This window comes from Oppia nitens, unplaced genomic scaffold, assembly GCF_028296485.1.
Source record: "Oppia nitens isolate AA-2021 unplaced genomic scaffold, nextdenovo-longstitch-racon4-pilon3 scaffold1_pilon_pilon_pilon, whole genome shotgun sequence".
NCBI lineage: Eukaryota > Metazoa > Arthropoda > Arachnida > Sarcoptiformes > Oppiidae > Oppia > Oppia nitens.
In genome coordinates, this window is record NW_026533199.1 from 12,958,452 (window position 1) to 12,981,465 (window position 23,014).

General features: G+C 15.6%; 1 protein-coding gene and 1 long non-coding RNA gene across 2 annotated transcripts; one reads left to right on the forward strand and one right to left on the reverse strand.

The window, feature by feature from the left end:
* Positions 1-18,699: 18,699 nt before the first annotated feature.
* Positions 18,700-19,214, reverse strand: LOC128952603 (uncharacterized). Its single transcript, XR_008484444.1, has 3 exons — positions 19,077-19,214; positions 18,839-18,967; positions 18,700-18,754 (listed from the first exon to the last, which is right to left on the reverse strand). It is a non-coding gene; the product is annotated as an uncharacterized LOC128952603 (long non-coding RNA).
* Positions 19,215-20,852: 1,638 nt separating this feature from the next.
* On the forward strand, positions 20,853-22,464 carry LOC128951579 (carbonic anhydrase 2-like). The gene is made up of 4 exons (XM_054296826.1): positions 20,853-20,871; positions 20,956-21,263; positions 21,702-22,028; positions 22,354-22,464. Exons 1-4 carry the CDS (start codon positions 20,853-20,855, stop codon positions 22,462-22,464), a joined length of 765 nt encoding a protein of 254 aa, XP_054152801.1.
* Positions 22,465-23,014: the final 550 nt, after the last annotated feature.

Below are 23,014 nucleotides of genomic sequence, written 5' to 3' on the forward strand. Positions count from 1 at the left end.
TTAAATTATAATTTAATAATTAATATATGATATAATATTATTGTTAGTGAAAATAATTATCTACTTGCTTATAATTAAAAACTGTAATTGCAAACGATTTTTCGACACAAAATATGCAATAAATCAATTGATTTATATATAATTAAATGTCTGAGAATCTTATACTAAAATTAAAATTTAATAAACTTGTAAATTTTGTATAAATAATTATTTGTTTTTAAGTAACAGTTTTTTTTAACTATTTATCAAATAATGAGTACATCTTAACATCTCAATCAGTATTTGAAAACAAATTATATAATTTTAGAAAATTTATAAATTTCTTTATTTTTTGACAAATAATATCAGATTTTATTCGGATTTAATTTTATTAAAAACTTATTAAAAAAATCAAATGCTTTACATAAGTAAACATAAATTTTAAAAAATAATTATTTAATATTATAATTTTATTTTGTAACAATGATTTACTTATATTTACAGTTATTACAAATTATAGTTTAATTTTGTTTAAAAAAAATAATTTTTAAATTTATTTAATTAACAATATTTTTAATTAGATATTAAGATTAAATAAAAAATAAAATAAAATAGAGTATTAGTTTAATATATATATATAAATAATATATTGTTAAGTTTTAATTTTTTAAAACTTAACAATAAGATAGCACTATATAAATTCAAAAATAAAATAAAACATTCAAATTTTATATTAAATATCAATATTATATTTTAGTTATAAAATCTAGAATATTATTAATTTTTAAATTAAATTTTTAATTCTCACTGATCAGCGCATTGAACATATTTAGAGTCAGTAGTTTTTTTTAAAAATAACTTTACGGACAGTCGTTCCCTAAACTTGTATGACTGGTTTGTATCGGTTTTTTTGGTCACAAAATTTGATAGAAAAGTAATTTTAATTAAAAAAAATATATAATTAATTGTATTAATGAAATAAATATTAACCAATAACTCCATAGAACTAAATAAAATTACTTTTTTAAATAAATTATTAGCTAGACGTTAAAATTTTTTATTTATTACAGTTATTATTAATTTTGTTTTTTATATAATTTATTTAAAAATTTTCTCTAATTTCTAGTATATTAAATAATTATTAATAAAAAAATAAAGATTATAAAATTATAATAATTATTTATTAAGGATTGTTAAGTAATTTTAGAAAGATTTAATAAGATTATAAATTAATAATTTTAAAGTTTGATTAAATTTACAGTTTTTATCCTAAATCAAATGCTTTACTTAAGTAAACTTTTGGTAAATTTAAAAAAATTGTCTTTGACACAAATTAGTAAAAATTAAATTAATAATTAATGAATAAAAATATATTATTAGTTTTAAATTCGATTGTTTATCGTAATTTTTCAAAAATTAAATAATTACTATCATATATTAAAATATATATTATTAGTTTAGATAAAAGTAAAATAGTTTATATTTAAGTAAATTTAAGATTAATAAATAGTTATTAAATTTTATAGTATATTATACAAAAATATTATTAATTATTTAGAAGAAAAATAAAAAATTCATTATTAGTTGTAAAAACGGAGATGATTTTTAAAAATATTTTTTACATAAAATAAATAATTTGGTCAAATAAACTTTGTCTAATTGAAGTTAGAAAATAAAAAATATAAGTTTATTAATAAACTATTTTTTGTTTAATATACAGTTTTTTATGTCAAGATTTTTTATAATATTCTGTATATATATATAAAGAAATATTAATAATTATTGATAAGTAATTGTAATGTAAAAATAAAATACTGTAAAATAAATTGAAATATTCTAAAAAATAATTTATGGATTTTTCTAATTAAAATTATTAGATTATGTTTATAGGATCAAAATCATTTAATTTATTTATAAAATATAAATTTCTTTTAAAAAATAAATAATATCAAAATCTTTTTAATACTAATCCACGTTTTATGTTATATAGAAAATTATTTATTAATCTAATAGTATTTTAATTATAGTTATAAAAATTAAATTTATAGACAAATTTATTGTTATAAAATTTAGTAATGAAATTTATTATTACTATAAAATTAAAACTATATAATCTGGATAATATAATATTAATTCAAAAAAATAATTATATAATAAATTATCCATGATTAATTTTAGAAATAAATTTATTTTAACATTCTAAATTAATCCGATTATTAATAGATAAGAAAATTTTAATTTTAATATGAATTCATTAAAAGTAAAAGTAGAATTAGCAATTGTATTTTCCTAAATACATTTTTAAACTTAAATATATAAACAAATATTTGCAAAATAAATAAAAAATTACAGTTTAATTTAGTCAGATATTAATTATAATAATAAATTGTTATTTTTTAAAAAATTAAGATCAACTGAATTCTATTTAATAATGTTTTAAAGAAATTATGAATATATTATAAAAAATTTTGATTTTAATTTTGATTATTTATTGTCAACCGTATAATCAAATATAATTTACATAACTATGCATTAAATAAAATTTATTTTTTAATTATAAATTGTATCAGGTTATCTAAATTATTGTTTTAATAACCAATTATTTAAATTAATAAATATTACTAGAACAAATAATGATATAATAATAAATTTTTGTAAAATTAATAGCAGAATAAAAAACTGTAAATTAAAATCAAAATCATTACATCACATTAAAATCGAGCATATTATATTAATAAATTATATTATAACTAAAAAAAACCTATAAGTAATATAAATTTATACTTAAGTAACTGATTAGGCACTGACTTACTAACAGCCTAACCGCCTACCCGCCCAACAGCCCCGTCGCGGATATCGATTATCGATATTCAACGAACAGACCAAAACAGCCCAAAACAGCCCCAAACAGCCCCAAACAGCCCAAACAGCCCCAAACAGCCCAAACAGCCCCAAACAGCCCAAACAGCCCCAACCAGCCCAAACAGCCCCAAACAGCCCAAACAGCCCCAAACAGCCCAAACAGCCCCAAACAGCCCCGCCCCAACCAAACAGCCCCAAACAGTGTATGTATATGTATATGTATATGTATATGTATATGTATATGTATATGTATATGTATATGTATATGTATATGTATATGTATATGTATATGTATATGTATATGTATATGTATATGTATATGTATATGTATATGTATATGTATATGTATATGTATATGTATATGTATATGTATATGTATATGTATATGTATATGTATATGTATATGTATATGTATATGTATATGTATATGTATATGTATATGTATATGTATATGTGTATGTGTATGTGTATGTGTATATGTATGGGCCTGTTTGGTTTTGGCGGGGCTGTTTGGTGCTGTTTGGTGCTGTTTGGGGCTGTTTTGGGCTGTTAGGTTAGGGCGGGGCTGTTTGGGGGCTGTTTGGGGCTGTTTGGGGCTGTTTGGGGCTGTTTGTTGAATATCGATAATCGATATCCGCGACGGGGCTGTTGGGCGGGTTGGCGGTTAGGCTGTTAGTAAGTCAGTGCCAACTGATTATACGTTTGACTTAAAATAAAAACTGTAATTAAAAATATAAATAAATTTAAATAATTTATATGTTTTTTAAAATTAATTATTTTTAGAATATCATAAAAGATAAAATATTAAATTTTTGTAATGTTTTTAACTGTAATGTTTAATTGTAAACATTTTTTTTGAATTAACTATATTAATACTGTAGTATCATATATATAATAATTAACTAATAAATAATTTTATAACTTTAATTTTGTGGTTTAATTAAATAGACTTCATTATTGTTGATCTAAATTTATTTATTGTTTTATAAACTATTTATATACTAAACAGTATACATATTTTAAAGGATATTAATTAATAAATAGTAAATAATAAATAGTAGTAAAGTTGTAATAAATAATAATATATATATAACTAGCCAAATAAGTGTTTCCAACTTATATTAAATTTTTTTACATAAAAATTTAACTCATTTTTAAATTTGATTTATTATATAATAATCTAAATTATATCATGTCTATAATGAGTGTAAAAAATTTATTTCAATAGTTCAACAATTTTTATCTAATATGTTTTTAATACTACTTCTATATGTAAGTTTTGCTATTTTTTTTATAAATGTTTTATAAATTAATTGTGAATTAGTATGTAATACAAATAATAGAAGCAAAGTTCAGCAAAAAAAAATGTATATATATATATTTGTAATAAATGTATATATATTTGTAAACAAAGAAACAAATTTTAAAAAATAACAAAATTAGGATCTATGAACGGTCTAATTTTTTAAAAATAATTTATGATAAAAATTTTATTAATATTAAAAATTTAAAAGTGGTTCTAAATAAAATTTAATATAAAATGTTTTAAATTAATATAAAAATTTAAATTTATAGAATAATATTATTTACAGTTTACGATAAAAAAAATATTAATAATCTAATATATTAATAATTTTATATTAGTATAATCTATAAGATAATTATTTTAACTATAATAAATTTATAAAAAATATTCTTATATAATAAATCTTTCTCCTAATTATAATAATAACCAACAAAAAAAATTAAAAAATAACAAATTTAAATTATTGTGACGGGTTAGTATTTTAAATAATTTATGCTATAAATTATAATATTAAAAATTTTAAAATAAATTACAGTTTCGATTATTATTAAAAAAATAATCAAGTCTAACTAATATTCTAATTGGAATTTATTTTACAACATACTATTTAATTTTTTATAAAATAATTTTTAAATTATTCATACTAATTAATTACCTTAATTAGTCAATTATCACTTACAAGTTATTTTTTGGGTTATTTATAAAAAAATTAAAAAAAAATTAAAATAGTATTCATGTAACTGCTATTATTATAAAAATAAGTATGCTAAAATTTAAAGTTTAATTTATTTAAGTACTAAAATAATAACGATATTTTGTATTATTAATGTTTTTAATATGTTTATAAAAATCATTTATATTGTTAGATTTAGTTATAATTTTTTGCAATTTTATTGTTATCATAATTTTCGATATTTTGTTTTATTGTTATATTATAAGCAATTGTTTGTCGATTAAATTATTTACCTAATTTTCGTTTTTATACAAATAAGTTTTTTTTTATTAAAATTGGGGAATAAAATAATCTAGACGATATTTAATAATATAAATTGAGAAAATTAAATTAAAATCATATATCTAATCTAATAAACTTATGGATAGTGAACAGTATTTAATGTTTAGTATTTAGTATAGTACATTTTAAAAAAATATTATTATATCATAAATATATTTCAATAGTAATTTTTATTTAATATGTTTTTAATTATAATTTTATATTTAAGTTTTTATTTGAAAAAATAAATTAAATAAATTAATAGATAAACAGATGACAAATTATAATTGTAAATAAAAAACCAATATATTTGAAAAAATAATAAATGTTATCCTTCAAGCTAATTTTTAAATAATTTATGATAAAAATAAAAATAATATTAAAAATTTAAAATAAATTACAGTTTCGATAAATATAAAAAATAATTGTCATCAATCAGTGAAAATCATCTCAATAGATAACTAATATTTAATTTAATTTTAACTAAGTTAACAAAAAAATATATTAAAATATATTTATTACACTAATAGTTTAAAAATTTTATATTATTAAGTTATATAAAGTTTAATTAGTTATATATTAGGTGTTTAATTTAATAACATTTAATTTAGAATAATATATATTTTATTAAAACTAATACAATACTTTATTAAAATACATTTTATTAAAAATAATACAATACTATATTAAAATACATTTTATACATTAATTAATAAATTATAATTGGAAATTTAAAAATATCTGCGATTTATAAACTAAATTGTAATGTTTTAAATTAATATAAAAATTTATTTTAATAAAATAATATTAATTACAGTTTACGATAAAAATAAATAAAAATCTAATTTGTTATTAATATTTTTATATTGGTTTAATCTATTAGTTAATAATAACTAGTTCAACTAGAAAAAAAATAAATTCTAAATAATAAATATAAATATACCATCCTAATAATAATAATAATAATAATCAAAAAACAAATTTAAAATTAACTATATTAATATGTTATATTGGATTGTCTAATTTATTAAATAATTTATAATAAAAATATTAATAAGATTAAAAATTTAAAATAAATTACAGTTTTGATTAATATAAAAATAAAAAAATAATAATCATAACAATATTCTAATTTGAATTCTAAGTTAACAATTAATTATAAATTATTATTAAATATTTACATTTTTTACACTTACAAATAGTAATGTTAATATTATATAAATAAATATCCTAACATATAAAGTTTATTTTAATTTAAGTATAAAATAATAATGATATTTAATTTATTTATAATTTTCGAAATTTTTATTACTTTCATTATTAAATTACTTTTTAAATAGTAAATTAAAAAAAAATCTAATATATAATGCTGCTGATTGACCTAATAACAAAGAGTTTTTAAAAAATATGTAAATAAATTATAAATTATTTATTTTAAATTACAGTTTTAATTTTATGTCAATCGTATAATCAGATACTGTATTATTAATATTGCTTATAATAAATTATATTATTATTACATATTATTATCAATTTTAATATTTAAAATTACTATTATTTTTTACAATAATATAATGTTTTTTTTTTAATAATTATATAATATTTATTGTTAGTTTTTATAAATGTAAAAATTATTACTAGTATTGATTTTAATAATAATTTATAATCAGTTTGGATGGCTTAATAATTAAATAATAATTTTGTTTATATTAAAACTTTATAATTAGATTCACTTAATCCAACAATCTATGTATCTACGCCCTCACCCACTCCCACATAAAATATTTTATTTTTAATTTTATTTTGTAGTTTACATTTTTAACTTAATTTTTTTTAAATTAATTAATAAATTAGTTAATTATTTAATTAAAATTCAAGTAATATATTTATGATATAATAATTACTAAAATGAATTTAATTAAAAAAAATTAGATTTCCAATAATTCGTATTAACTAACAATAAGTTTTTAAATTTAAAAAAAAAATCTTATAGATTATTATTTTGTTCTCAATTTACAGTTTTTAAAAACAACTTTAATAATATACTGTAAATGTTTTTTTTTGTATTTTTATTAAATAATTTTTTAAAAATAATTAACGATTAATATAATAATTAATGATTTAATATAATTGTTTTTGAAATACATAGTTTAAAAAATATTAATTACTTTTTAAAAACTTACCTAAAAATTATAATTTTATAACATTTTTATCATATTTAGCGTTATATAACATTAAATCTAATAATACCGCAAAAAGTAATCTAATTTTAATTAGTTTCTATAAATCTTATATATTAGTATAAATAATTTTGATTTTAATTCACAGTTTATTAATAAAAAAAAAGCTTATAATCATTTAATGTACATATATCGATGTTTAATAAAATTTGACAAAAAATAAATAAAATAATTGTCAAAAATTTTCTCAGTTAAATTTATTATAAATTTCGATTTTTCCATTTCAACAATGCTATTTATTTGTAAATGTTTTTAATACAAATTTTACAAATAATAATTCAAAACTATTAGTACAGTATTTATTAATTTTTTTTAAACAAATAAAGATTTTTACATAAATAAAAAAAATTATATATTAAATTAATTAAAGTAAATACACAATCTTTAATTAAAATATATATTGATATATATATATATATTTGAAAAAATTGACCAATTATCATTTTTGGTTAGTAATAATTAAAACTGACCATTAATTAATAAAAGCATATAATAAATAAATATTATTTATTATTGAATTTTTCAATTATAAAAATAAATAATTTATATTGAATTAATATAAACATATAGAATTTGATTATGCAAATAATTTTATCGTTAGTTTATGGCGATGAATTAATTGCCCACCACGCCCCCCACGCCCCCACGCCCCCCACGCCCCCACGCCCCCACGCCCCCCTCGCCCCCCTCGCCCCCCACAAAATATTTTATTACAAGTTAGTTTACTATGGCTCCCACAACTTATAATAAAACTTATATGCCCCCCACAAAATATTTTATTAAAACTGTTTTTTATGCCCACCACGCCTCCAAAAAAAAAATTTTGAAACTTATATGCCCCCACGCCCCCCACAAAATATAATACTAAAACTATTTTCAATGACTCGCCCCCCACAAAATATATAAAAACTTATATGCCCACCACGCCCCCACGCCCCCCACAAAATATTTTAATAAAACTTAGTTTTTTATGGTCCTTTAGCCCCCCATGCCCACCACAAAAAATTTAAACTGTTTTAAAAGCCTCCTCGCCCCCCACAAAATATTTAAAAAAAAACATTGTTATCTATACCCCACGCGGGAGAATATGCAAACAAATTTTATAACAAAAAAGCTTTTAAATAAAATATATAAATCTGTAATAGTTTATATATATTAGTTTAAAATTGTATATATATATTTTTTATTAAAATAATTAAATTTTAAAAATATCTTTAATTATAATTTCAAATTATTTATATATCAATTGCTAATTAATTGTAAAAATAATATAATTTTTTAAATAATAACTTTATTTTATAACAGTTTTGTCTTATATATATTAAATGTTAAACTGGAAAATTTATATTATTATTAAATTTTATTTTTATAGCAAATTTAAATTATCTTATAATATTTTACCTTTATTTCATATAATAATTAATAAATCATTCAAATTTATTATACATTATATTTACATTTTTAAAATTAAAAAAAAACTGTAATTAAATTTATATTTTTAAAGTTTTTATTAGCAAAAATTTTATAAGTTATTAAATAGCCGATACGACTGGATAGTATTTTATTTAGAAACTTTTTATGTATAATATTTTTATTATTATTATCAAAATTTTTATAAATTTTTATTAAACATATAAAAACAATAATACTATTTAATAAAACTAGATAGAACTATAACATATAAAATGTAACCAATAATTAAACTTTATATCCAATGATATAATAAAATTTTTAAAATATAAATTAAACTCTACTTCAATTAATTGTATGTAATGTATTAAATGTATTTTAATAAAATGAAAAATAATTATTACTAATAAAATTGTAAGTTTGATTTACTTTTTTACATTTATATATTTGCATTAAATGACTGATTTTATAGAATTTTGTATCAAATTTGTTTATATTAAATCATTATATATTTTTTATATATAATACTATAATATATTTATATAAATATTAAATTAGTTGAAATACAATAATAGTATTATTATTTTTAAGAGCCCATCAATTTTGGGATCAATTATTTAAATATTATAATTATTATACTTATGTAATAAAAAATAAAAAGTTTAAATATCATATGTCTAACCCAAACACTGACTTCCCGTATGGCTTAAAGCACTGGCATGTCTTTGACTATCAGTGCAATAAAAAAACTTTAATAGAATTTACATTTTTTAAGTTTGTATTACTAAAAATTTTAATAAATAATATTAAACATCATATCAAAAAACATAATATAAATCCTATTTAATAAAATAAAATTATAAATTAAAACCAACTAAAATTAAATTCAATATAAAAAACTGTATATAAAAATTATTTATAAAATTGAATTTATAGTTGTATTTTGAAATATATTATTAGTAGTCAATGAGATTCAGTCTTAATTGTCTAATAATTTTTTTTTTTAAAATCTATTTTATATTAAATTAATAAAAAAATTATTTTGTAATATATTATAAATAACAATTATATATATATATATAAAAACAATAATAACCACACCTGGTCAGTATTGGTAACTATTGTATAAAAACAATTTAAAAAAATATATCTTTAATTATTTTCTTTATAATTAAAAAACAAATTTTATATATAATTTTTATTTATTAAAAAATATTGTATCGCAAATGGTTATGACAATCTTATTATTTTATATTATTATTGTTATTTTAACACTAATCTACGCTAAAAGTATCAAACTAAAATAATTTTAATACAGTATATTACAATGTTCACATTAATTTTATTTTAAAACTGTATTTTATAATTATATTTATAAAATTAAAGTTATAGATGTTTTTAGAAATATTTATTATTGAATTATACAACTAATATTTATTTATTTTATTGTTGTTGTTATAATAAAAAAAAAATCATAAACTTAAATTATTTAAAAAAAAATAAATTTTAATAAAATAAGAAAACATTTTAAAATTTATTATTAATGTTAATGTTAGTCAAAACTGTAATATTTATTTTATGTAAACATAAAAATATTAAACCAATTATTACATTAATTACTATTAGGAAGAAAATGATGTACCTAATTTTTTTTGTTATTAAAATTTATTAGTATTGTATTGTAAATAATTATTTTAATAATATTTAATCGTATAATAAATGTACAATAGATAATTATTTAATGTATTGTAAATAATTATATTGTATATTGCATATCCAATGTTCAAATAAAACTATTTATACTTTATATTTACTTTATTTAATTTTTTTTAAAAACTGTAATTTTATTTGTATTCTTAATGATTTTATTAGCAAAAATGTTATTAAATTACTAAATAGTTAAGATACTAAAATCACAATTTTATTTATAAATTTTTAATTTGTTTTATTACTATTATTATTAAGGATTAAAATAAGGCGAAAACTGTAATAACAAACAAAATTAGTGTTTTATATATATTGTGTTTTTTGTTATAAAATTTGTTTCCAAATTCTCCCGCGTGGGGTATAGAAAACAATATTTTTATCATATATTTTGTGGTGGGCGAGGGGGGCGTGGGGGCTTTTAAAACAGTTTTAATGTTTTGTGGTGGGCTTGGGGGGCGTAGGGCACATAAAAAACACATTTTTAATAAAATATTTTGTGGGGGGCGTGGGGGCATATAAGTTATATTATAAGTTGTGCAGGGCATAATAAACTAATTTTTAATAGAATATTTTGTGGGGGCGAGGGGGGCGTGGGGCTTTTAAAACAGTTTTATCTTTTGTGGGGGGCGAGGTGGGCATAGAAAGAAGTTTTTCTAAAATATTTTGTGGGGGGCGAGGGAGCGTGGGGGGCGTGGTGGGCAATTAAGTCATCGCCTTAGTTTATTATTATTATTATATTTACAATAAATACTAATCTTTTATTTAATGCAAACATATTATATGACCATTTAGTTTTTATTATAAAAAAAATAATTTATTTTTTAAAATTTATTTTGTTTTTATTAAATAGTAAATTTTTATTAATTAGTTAATAATTAATTATAATTGTTTTTAATATACATATTTAAAGAAAATTAATAAATTTTTAAAACTTACTTAAAAATTTTTATTTTATTTTTTTTATAAGTTTTTAGATTACTAATAAATTTCATGTTGTTATTTATAATAATTACTGTTATATGATGATAAAATGAATATTACCGGGTAAACTTATTAAATCTATTTTTTATTATCTTATAAATTATTATAAATAATTTTGTTTTTGATTTACAGTTTTTTAATAAACAACTTTAATACAATAATTTACTATATTATATATCGTTAACTAAAATAATATTTTCGACATAATCTAATCTATTAAAATATTAAATATTTTTAAAAGTAATAATAAAGTTATTAATTTATATTTTTACAGTATAATAATACATTAATAATAATTATAAGTATTACTAATAATAACAACATAATAATTATAATATTTATAATATCAGTAATCTTATAATAATAGTATATATAATATTTAGAAAAACATATTAATTAATATTATTCTTAGGTTATATGATCGACATAATAATAAATTGTAAATTTAAACCAAAACAATATCTAATAGTTATTATTATAATTTTTTTATCTAAATAGAAAACGTCAAACACCGTAATAATATTTTTATTTATTTATATAACATTAATTAATAGAAAAAAATATAAAAAACTATTATTATTAATAATTTTAAAATCTATAGTAACGTAACTGATTTAATAATCATTAATTGTTATTATTAACCTTTATTAACTCTAACTTCATCAAAATCATTTATATTATAATATTTAAAAATAATCTCATTAATTTTATAACAATTTTCTATGTGATAATTAGACACAAATAAATTTAAACAAATAAATATTTATTATTTATATTAATATATTACTATACAAATTAATATTTATTATGTTAATAATAATGATTATTTATTATTTAATAATAATAATTATTTATTATTTAATAATAATAATTATTTATTATTTAATAATAATAATAATTATTATTATCATAATAATAATAAAACCATATTATATATTATAAGCAATAATAATAGTACAGTATCTGATTATACGATTGACATAAAAAAATAAAAACTGTAATTAAAAACATAAATAATTAAAAATTTATTTTTATACCAATTTTTTAAAACTAATTGTTAGTCACTACTAATTATTTAGAAATCTAATTGTTTATAACTATTAAGTATTTATGTAATTAATAAACAATTAAGTTAAAAAAGTAAAAAACAAAATTTTAATAAAATATTTTGTGGGGGGTGAGTGGTGGGTAGTAGGGGTATAGATGGTGGGTGTACGTGATGCTGACTATAAAGTTTTATAAATTTACAAATTTTATAGTATAAATAATGATTTGCAATTTAGTTACAGTTATTTTTAACTATCAATCAAATAATCAGTGCATCAATTAGTCATTAAAAAATACATAATTTTCGAAAAGTTTTATATAAATTTCCTATTTTTTCGGACAAATAATATAATATTTTATTCGTGAAATTATATTTATAATTAATAAATCCAAAAAATAAAATAAATAATTTATTTAAATAATAAGTTTGTTTTAATATAAATAAAATTATTATTTAGTTATTAATCAGTCCAAACTAATTATAAATTATTATTAAAAATCAATAATAATTATAATTTTATACAGTTATAAAAACTAACAATAAATATTATATACTTATTTGAAAAAAAACATTATATTATTGTAAAAAATAATTTTAAATATTAAAATAAATAATAATTATTATTATAAGCAATATAAATAGTACAGTATCTGATTATACGATTTACATAAAATCCAAACTGTAATTAAAATAAATAAATAATTATACTTACTATAATTTTTTAAAACTAATTATTATTAGAAATAGATAGCCCGAAATATATAATATATATTATTTAATATAATAATATATTTTAGTATATAAAATTTATTTATAATAAATAATTTGTATTTTTTTTAATTAGTTAGTAATCTGAAATCTAAATAAATTAAATGTTTTAATTAAGTCTTAATTATTATTATTAAATTTTTAAAACTATGTCCATCAGTAATTTTATAACATAAATAAACAAATAAAACAAATAAATTTTTTTTTATAAAAAAATAAAAAAATAAAAATACTATGGATGTATACAATTTATATATTTAATATTATATAAATATGTATGCTAACATATTTAATTATGTAAGAAAATATTAATGATATTTAGTATTATCTATGTTTTTGATATGTTCATAAAAATCATTTGTATTGTGAGATTTTGTTGTAATTTTTAAATTTTTTTTGATGTCATAATTTTCGATATTTTGTTTTTGTATTTTATTATAGGCAATATTTGGTATTATTAATTTTTTACTTAATTTTCGTTTTTTACAAATAAGTTTTTTTTATATAAATTTACGATAAAATAATCTAGACGATAATTATTTAATTTAGAAAATTAAATTATAATCATATATCTAATCTAATAATATTGGCCAACAATAATAATATATCGTGAATATCATAAATGTAAAAAATATTTCAATAGTAATTTTTATCTAATATGTTTTTAATCTAATAATTTTATATGTAAGTTTTTTTTAATAAAAAACAAACATAATAAAACATTATTATATAAATTAATAGATATACAGATAAGACAAATAAAATAAGCAGATCTCGTTCAAAAAAATAAATAATTGGGCTATATGATCTAGCTAATTGTTAAATAATTTATTATAGAAATTAAATTAATATTAAAAATTTAAAATAAATTACAGTTTCGATTAATATAAAAAATAATTAATAATCATTGTTACAATAAATAACTAATATTTAACTTAATTTTAACAAAGGTAACAAAAAATATAAATTATTAGTACAAATTATATGTTTTATAATGTTAATTTTTATTATTATTTATTATAATTAATTACCTTAATTAGATAAATATTGCTTACAAGTTAGTTATTTTATGGTTATTTATAAAAATAAATAATTAAAACAGTATTGATGTAACTGCTAATATTATAAAAAATAAGTATGCTAATATTTAAAGTTTAATTTAATTAAGTGCTAAAATAATAACGATATTTAATTTATTTATAATTTTTAAAATTTTATTACTTTCCTTATTAAATTACTTTTTAAATAATAAATAAAAAAAATCTAATATCTAAGTCTGCTGAGTGACCTACTAACAAATAGTTTTTAAAAAATATATAAATAAATTATAAATTATTTATTTTAAATAACAGTAAAATAACATAAAATAAAAACTGTAATTGAAAACATAAATAATAATAACTTATTTATTTATTTTTTAAAACAAATTTATAATTGGATAACTAGAAACCTCAAATATTACATTTTATTTATATTTCAGTAATATATTTTTAGTAATTTTAGTTATTAAGTTAATATATTTAATATATTATATAAAATTTTATTTACATTTCTACTAAAAAGAAAATTCTTATATAATTAATGAATTAATATTTTAAAGTTATTATTATTAATTTAAAAAGTAATAATAATTACTTTTTAAATTTTAATTAAAATTAATATAATTAAACTAATTTTTCAGATAACTAATAAAAATTACATATTATTTATAATAATTACTTTTTTATGATATTTAAATTAATATTAATGTGTTCAACTATTAGTTAATCTTATAATAATAGTATATAGTGTTTAAAAATTTTAATTTAATTTGGTTAAATAATTGACATAATAATAAACTGTAAATTAAAAACAAAACAAAATATAATATATTTTTATAAAAGTTTTTAAAACAAATTAGAGGAAATTGATGACAACAAAAATTTTATTTTATTTATTTATATAACATTAATTAATAAAAATAATAATAAACTCTAATTTATTATTATTATTATATTAAAATCTATAGTAACTTAACAGGTTATATGATTGACATAATAATAAAAATGTAAATTAAAACCAAAACAAAATATATTATTTTAAATTTTTATATCTAATTAGAAAAACGACAAACACAATTATTTTTTATTTATCTATATAATATTAATTAATTAAAAAAAATATAATTAACTCTATTTTATTATTAATAATTTTAAATCTATACTAAATTAACTGTCGAAATAAGTTTTAATTGTTATTATTAACCTTTATTAACTCTAACTTCATCAAAATCATTTACATTATAATATTTAAAAAATCATTAATTTTAAAACAATTTTCTATATATAATAAATAGAGACAAATAAATTTAAACAAATAAAAGTTTTTTACATTATCTAAAAAAAATCAAATTAATGCCAATATAAATTGCATTGGACTGCTGTATGATCATAATGTATTTAATTATATAAACTATAATTAATTTTGTTTAAAATCAATATTTTAAATTATATTATCATTAGTATTATATAATTTTTAATCTATTGATACAATACATTTTTTTAATCTGTAAACTAAACAAATTAAGTTTATTATTAATTAAATAATATATTAATGAAAATAATTTATTTTATGCATTTAAATACAAATTAGTCTAAAAAAATTTGATAAGCTAGCTTAGCTACAAAATATTTTATAAATAATTTTATTTGTCAGCATAAAAACATTTATAAACAATAAAATTTTTAATATTATGATATTTTTTTAGTCAAGCTAAAGTTAGTTAATGTTTTTATTTTACTAAATTTATTTATTTTTTGTTTGTTTGTAAGTAAAGCAATTTTTTATTAAAATATTTATTATTTCAAAGTAAATTTTTTATTTCAAAAATACATATACTGTATCATAATTACTATATTTATTTTATAAAATATAGTTATTTTAGATTATTATTATTATATGAGAATAATAATTAAATTTTTAAACAAAAATTATTATTTTAGTTTTATTTTTTACTGTAAATAGTTTATTGTTCAGGTGGGCATCCTGGATTGCAACTACATGGACAACAATCACAATGCATTAAACCACAATCTAAAATTTAAAAATAAAAAAATTTTAATATAATTATTTTTTAATTAAATAAAATCATTAATGTTTATTTTTAAAAAATACAAACTTATAGTTTCAATCGAAACAAACAATAACAAAACAATTGCTAGTAAAACAAATTTTAACATTTTTTTTTGTTAGATTTGCACACTTTTTTTTAATTATTTTTAATATATTTTTATATAACTATTTTCACTTTTAGTTTTATTGTTATAATAGAAATGTTTTTTTACTTTTATATTATGTTGTATTATTAAAAAAACACAATCAATAAATATTTATTTACATAATTATTACATTAATTATTTTTTTATATATATTAAATTTACTAATATTGCTAAACATTTCAAAAAAATAAATAAATAATAATTTTATTACTAAATAATCAATAAATTAATTTGAGTTCAAAAAAATGATTTGTCATAAAAATAATTGTAATATAAGTAATTAAATAAATAAATTATTAATAAAAAATAAATTAATTTAATAATTTTTAAAAAATTAAATCTATTGTTTAAATAAAAAAATAGTATTTTAGACAATTTTATTTAATTTTAAATATTAAAGTTATAATTGTTTTACTTGTTTTCCACTATAATATTATAGTACATTGACTTAATTTTTTGTAAACTAATTAATTATATAAATGTAATGTCATTTATACTGTATATTAATATAAATTACATATTATTAGTAGTTCAAATAAAATAATATAAAATTTTTATTATTAAATTATTTTATTAAATTAATGTTTGATAAACATTTAATTAAAATTACAAGTACAATATACATTACAATTTACATATTATTGAAATTAGTTAATTAATAAATAGTATTGTACATTATATATGAGGTAATAAAAAATAACACACAATAATAAATAAATTTTACATAGAGTTCAGGCTAATATTTAAAAAAATAATTAGGTTAAATAATAAAATTAAAATTTTTAAGTTATTCTACTGTTTTTTAAATTATTAATATTATTAATATACTTGTATATTGGAATATATATGTTATTTTATTAATTAAATAATATTAGACTATTTTTTAGCTTAAATTTTATAAATTTCTAAAATAGATGTATTTTTAATATATTTAGATTTGGTTTATAATTAATTTATTTAATAGTAGTTTATTTTATCAAGTAGAGATTTTTGTTATAAATTAATTTAATTATTTCATTATAATAAATGATAAACATATAAAAACATACATACAAAATTAATAAAAAAAATTGTTTTAGTTTAAATCAAAATGTTTCTATAATAATTTTTTAGTTTATTTAATATATTGTTTTAGTAATTACACCTCTAATTTACATAATTATAAACTGATATTTTTAAAATATTGCTAAACATTAATACTTTTATTTTTATTAAAAAATATTTATAAATATTTTTTTTTAAAACTGTGTACCATAGTCTATAAATAAAAAATGTTAATACAAAACACAAAATAATATTACTTAAAATAAAAAATACAGTCTATTATTAACAATGATAATTTAATTGAAATCTTTAAGAAAAAATTTTATAACTGTAAATATTTCCATATATATATATTATATTAATTTTATATACAAAAATTTAAATAATATTAATTATTAAATTAATTAATTATAAAAATTTTGTATTTTATCTATTCAACTTAACATTCATCTAAATAAATAAATAAATAATTTTAATTTTAAAACAAATATATATATTGTACAACTTTTTGAATCTAGAAAATTTAAGTAAATATTTTTAACATTTAAAAAAATAATAACTGTAACTAACTTTAATTAATATTAATATTACTTTATTATAAAAAAGTCAACTATTAATTAGAGATGTCAAATGAATCCCAATTAAACAACTTTTTTACTATTAGTATAAAAAAATATATGAAAAAAATATATAATTTATTTTCAAAATAAACATATAAAAAACTATATTTATTTGTAATCTTAGAGTCTATAAATCAAAATAATAAATAAATTATATTATAAACTTATATAAACTATTAATAAAAAGTTCAATAATATAATATTTATATACTGTTTAGTTCAATTAAAATAATTTTAATTTACTATATTATTATAATTAATTACTTAATAAATATATAATTTATTACAGTTTACAAAAAAATTATTAAATTAATTTGTTACACACTTATATAATATAAGTTATATTTAGTTAAAAATGTTAATTTACAAAAATATTAAAATAAAATATTTTTATTCAAACTTTTTATATTTATTTAGTAAAAAAATATATAATTATAATAAGTAACCAAGTAATTATTAGTACAGTATCATTTTTTTTAATTAACATATATAATATTTATATTAAAATCAAATATTATTTATTCATGATGACAATTACCTAGATGAATAAATTTTTATTTAGTAATTACTAAATTTTTTGAAAATTAATTTTAATTATTTGTTATAATTTATAAATAATTACTGTTTAATCACTGGTTTAGATTTACACTAGTAGTAGTAGTATTAACTACTTGTTCACAATAACGCCCTATATATCCAGGTAGACATTCACAAACAAATGTAGTTTTACCAGTTATTTTACAATGACTATCTATAATAATTTAAATATTTAAAAATAAAATTAAAAAAATTAATTAAAAAATATTTTAGTTTAAAATCTAAAATTAATTAAAAAAAACTAAAACTATTAATAAACTTACTATTTTTGCATGGATTAAATGGCAAACATGGATCGCCCATTGTTAGTGATGTTGATGTCAATAAAATAAGTGTAAATAATAATAATTTTAATCCAAACATAATTATTTTGATAATTTAATTTTTCACAAACAAAAAAAAATTATTTAATAAATAATAATTTTTTTCAATATATCACTTATATTTATACTAAAAAATATTTTTTTAATCATTTACTAATGATAATAAGTTCAACATAATCTAATCTGTTTGAATTATTAAATGTTTATTTATATTTAAGTAATTTTTATTATAAAGCTATTGCTTAATTTTTTTAACTTATAAAACACTTATATCATGTATACTTGACCTTTTTAAAAACACTTTAATATTTAGATAATAATAATATTAATAATAAATGTTTATTAGTTTTATTTTATTAGAAAATTAAATTTACTACAAAAAATGAATTAAAGTCATATTATATAAATAATTTATAAAACAATTGTAGTCATCATTAAAATAAAATAATATAGTTATAAGTATTTTATTATTTAAAAAAAATAAATAATATTCATGAGTATTTCACTAATATATTTTTTAATTACATTATTTAATTTTTAAAAATTTAATTATCAATTATTACAGTTATTAAAGTTTAGTAATTATATTTTAAATCGAGTTTTATTGTATTTACAGTTAGTTCTCATAATTAATTAATTATTTAAAATTTATAAAAAATGGTTTATATATATATATAAATATCTTTTATATTATAGTTTATATTATATTTCTTAATTTTTCTTAAGTCATTATTGTTGTAATTGTTTGCAATTTTAGTAGAAATTAGTAGATATTTTTTAATTTTATGCAATTCATATATACATATAATATATTACAAAATTATATATTTTTAATTTAATAGATTTATAATGTTAAATAATAGTTACATAAAAATATTATATATATATAATTCATAAAAAGATTCGAATGAAAATATTAAAATATAAAATTAAAAGTTAGATAATTTTTATTTTAAAAAAATTAATATATATTTTTTGAAGATATATTTAATTTTTTTTAACTAATTATAATTTTATGATTTATACTATACTAATAATAATACTAATAATATTTTTTATTAAGAAAATTGATTTTTAAATCATATAATCTTTTAAATTGTTTATAAGAAAACTTACAATTAACTAATTTATAATATTATATTTTTAATTTTAATGTTATATAAAACTTTAGATGTTATTTACTGTATAAATTTTATTCACTATATTTGTTTAGATATATAAACTTATTGTTCAATTAATAATCATAATTATAAACAATCATTGAATTAATTTTTTTAAAATTAATTAAATTACTTAATATAAAAACTTAAAAATTTAATATTAATAATATTATCTAGTTTCATTTGAGTCTAATTTTTACTAAAAAAAATAATATACAATTGTTATTATTAATATAGTGATTATTATTAAGATAAAATTAAAAATATTGAACTATAAAATAAATATTTATATATTAATATATAACGTATACATATACAGTATAAGATAATTAAACTATTTTAGAAATTATTTAGTTTTCGTTTTTGTTTTTTTGAAATAAAAATCTTTATTTACTAAAAAAATTATATAAAAAAATAGTATGTAATAATAGACTTGCTATATAATTAAAACAAATTTTTTTAACTTAAAAATTTATTATTATTATTATAATGTTAAAGTATTTAATAATATTTTCAACACTAATTTCTAGTTTATTATGCGCTGACTGGAGTTACAATGGTAATCAACTATATATGCATTTATAAAAAAAACAATATATAATTATTTTTTAATATTGTAAATATTTATTTTTAATAAAAATATTTTTTTTGATTGACAGATCAAGCTAACTGGCCAAGGCAATTTGCTGAATGTGGACTCCAAAAACAAACTCCAATTAACATTGATACCCAATCAACTAAATACAAATTATTGAATATTAAGTTTAACTATTTTGATCATAATTGGAGCTATAAATTGGAAAACAATGGCCATTCAGCCGACCTAACCGTTACGGAGGATGAACTAAAACCATCGATTAGTTTCAATTCACAAAACTATATGTTTAATGGCTTACACTTTCATTGGGGAACTCAGGATAACAAAGGCAGCGAACATAGTATTGATAATAGATTTTATGCCTTAGAGGTATTACTATTATAACTATTACTATTATAACTATTACTATTATAACTATTACTATTATAACTATTACTATTATAACTATTACTATTATAACTATTACTATTATAACTATTACTATTATAACTATTACTATTATAACTATTACTATTATAACTATTACTATTATAACTATTACTATTATAACTATTACTATTATAACTATTACTATTATAACTATTACTATTATAACTATTACTATTATAACTATTACTATTATAACTATTACTATTATAACTATTACTATTATAACTATTACTATTATAACTATTACTATTATAACTATTACTATTATAACTATTACTATTATAACTATTACTATTATAACTATTACTATTATTACTATTACTATTATAACTATTACTATTATAACTATTACTATTACTATTACTAATTAATTTATAGTTACATTTTGTTCACTACAATCAAAAATATGGTTCACTAAACAATTCACTAACTAAACCGGATGGACTGTTAGTGTTGGGCGTATTAGCCCAACTTAGCCAAACATCTAACCTGAACCTGAAATTGTTGACCAAAGCGGTCAAACAAATAACTAAATACAAGTCAACAATTAGTATACCGACTAATATTAATTTACAACTAAACAAACTGATGCCGAAAAACATAAACGAAATTTTCATATATAAAGGCTCACTAACCATACCTCCCTGCTATCAGTCAGTTATCTGGCTAGTGATTCATACACCCATTAATATTAGTATTGATCAGGTTAGTCAACCAAAAAAAATTTATCTATAACAATATCTCTCTCTCTATATATATATATTTTAAACTATATCTACATATAATATACAATAACTATATATCTAACTATATCTCTATATATATATTTTTTAAACTATATCTACATATTATATACAATAACTATACAGTATATCTAACTATAGCTATGTATATATTAATTAATTAATATAATTTTAATAACTATTTTCTTTAAAAAAAAAACAAAAATATGTTTAGCATGTTTGAATCTAAATAAATACTGTAATAATTATTAATTATTTATAATAATTTTATTTTTATATCAAAATAGTTGAATGCTTTTCGCAATTTAAAAGGAAAATCTGGTAATAAATTACTAACTACTCGACGAAATATTTGTCCATTGAATGGACGCATTGTTTATACAACTAAACAAAAATGATTTTTTTTAAAAATAAAAATAAAAACTATATGTTTTTATTTAATAACTGCTTATAATTATAAATTATATAATAATACTAATAGCTTAGTCAAAAAATTAATACTAAAAATTATTTTGTTATTTTTTGTTATTTTATTTTTAAAAAATAAAAAGCATTTTATTATTCAAAATTTAATGGTTAATATTTAAATATATTTATATAATTTAGTTATTTTTTTATATTTAAAAATATATATTAAAACTTTTAGTAATGTTTTAGTATATTTGTTGTTTAGTTGTTATTTAATTAGTTTGAAAAAAATTATAATTAAATATATATTGTATTTTCAACAAAAAAAACTAACAATTAAAAAAAATACAAAAAATAATTAAACATGCATTATATATTGTACACATATATATATATATATTATTACGTATTATTATTATTATTATTATTTAATCTATTGCTGGTGTAGTTATATTATTATAAAATTGACAATTGATACCATAGTAATCTGGTTGACATAAACATGTATAACCAGTTAAATCATTATTACATGTAGCACCT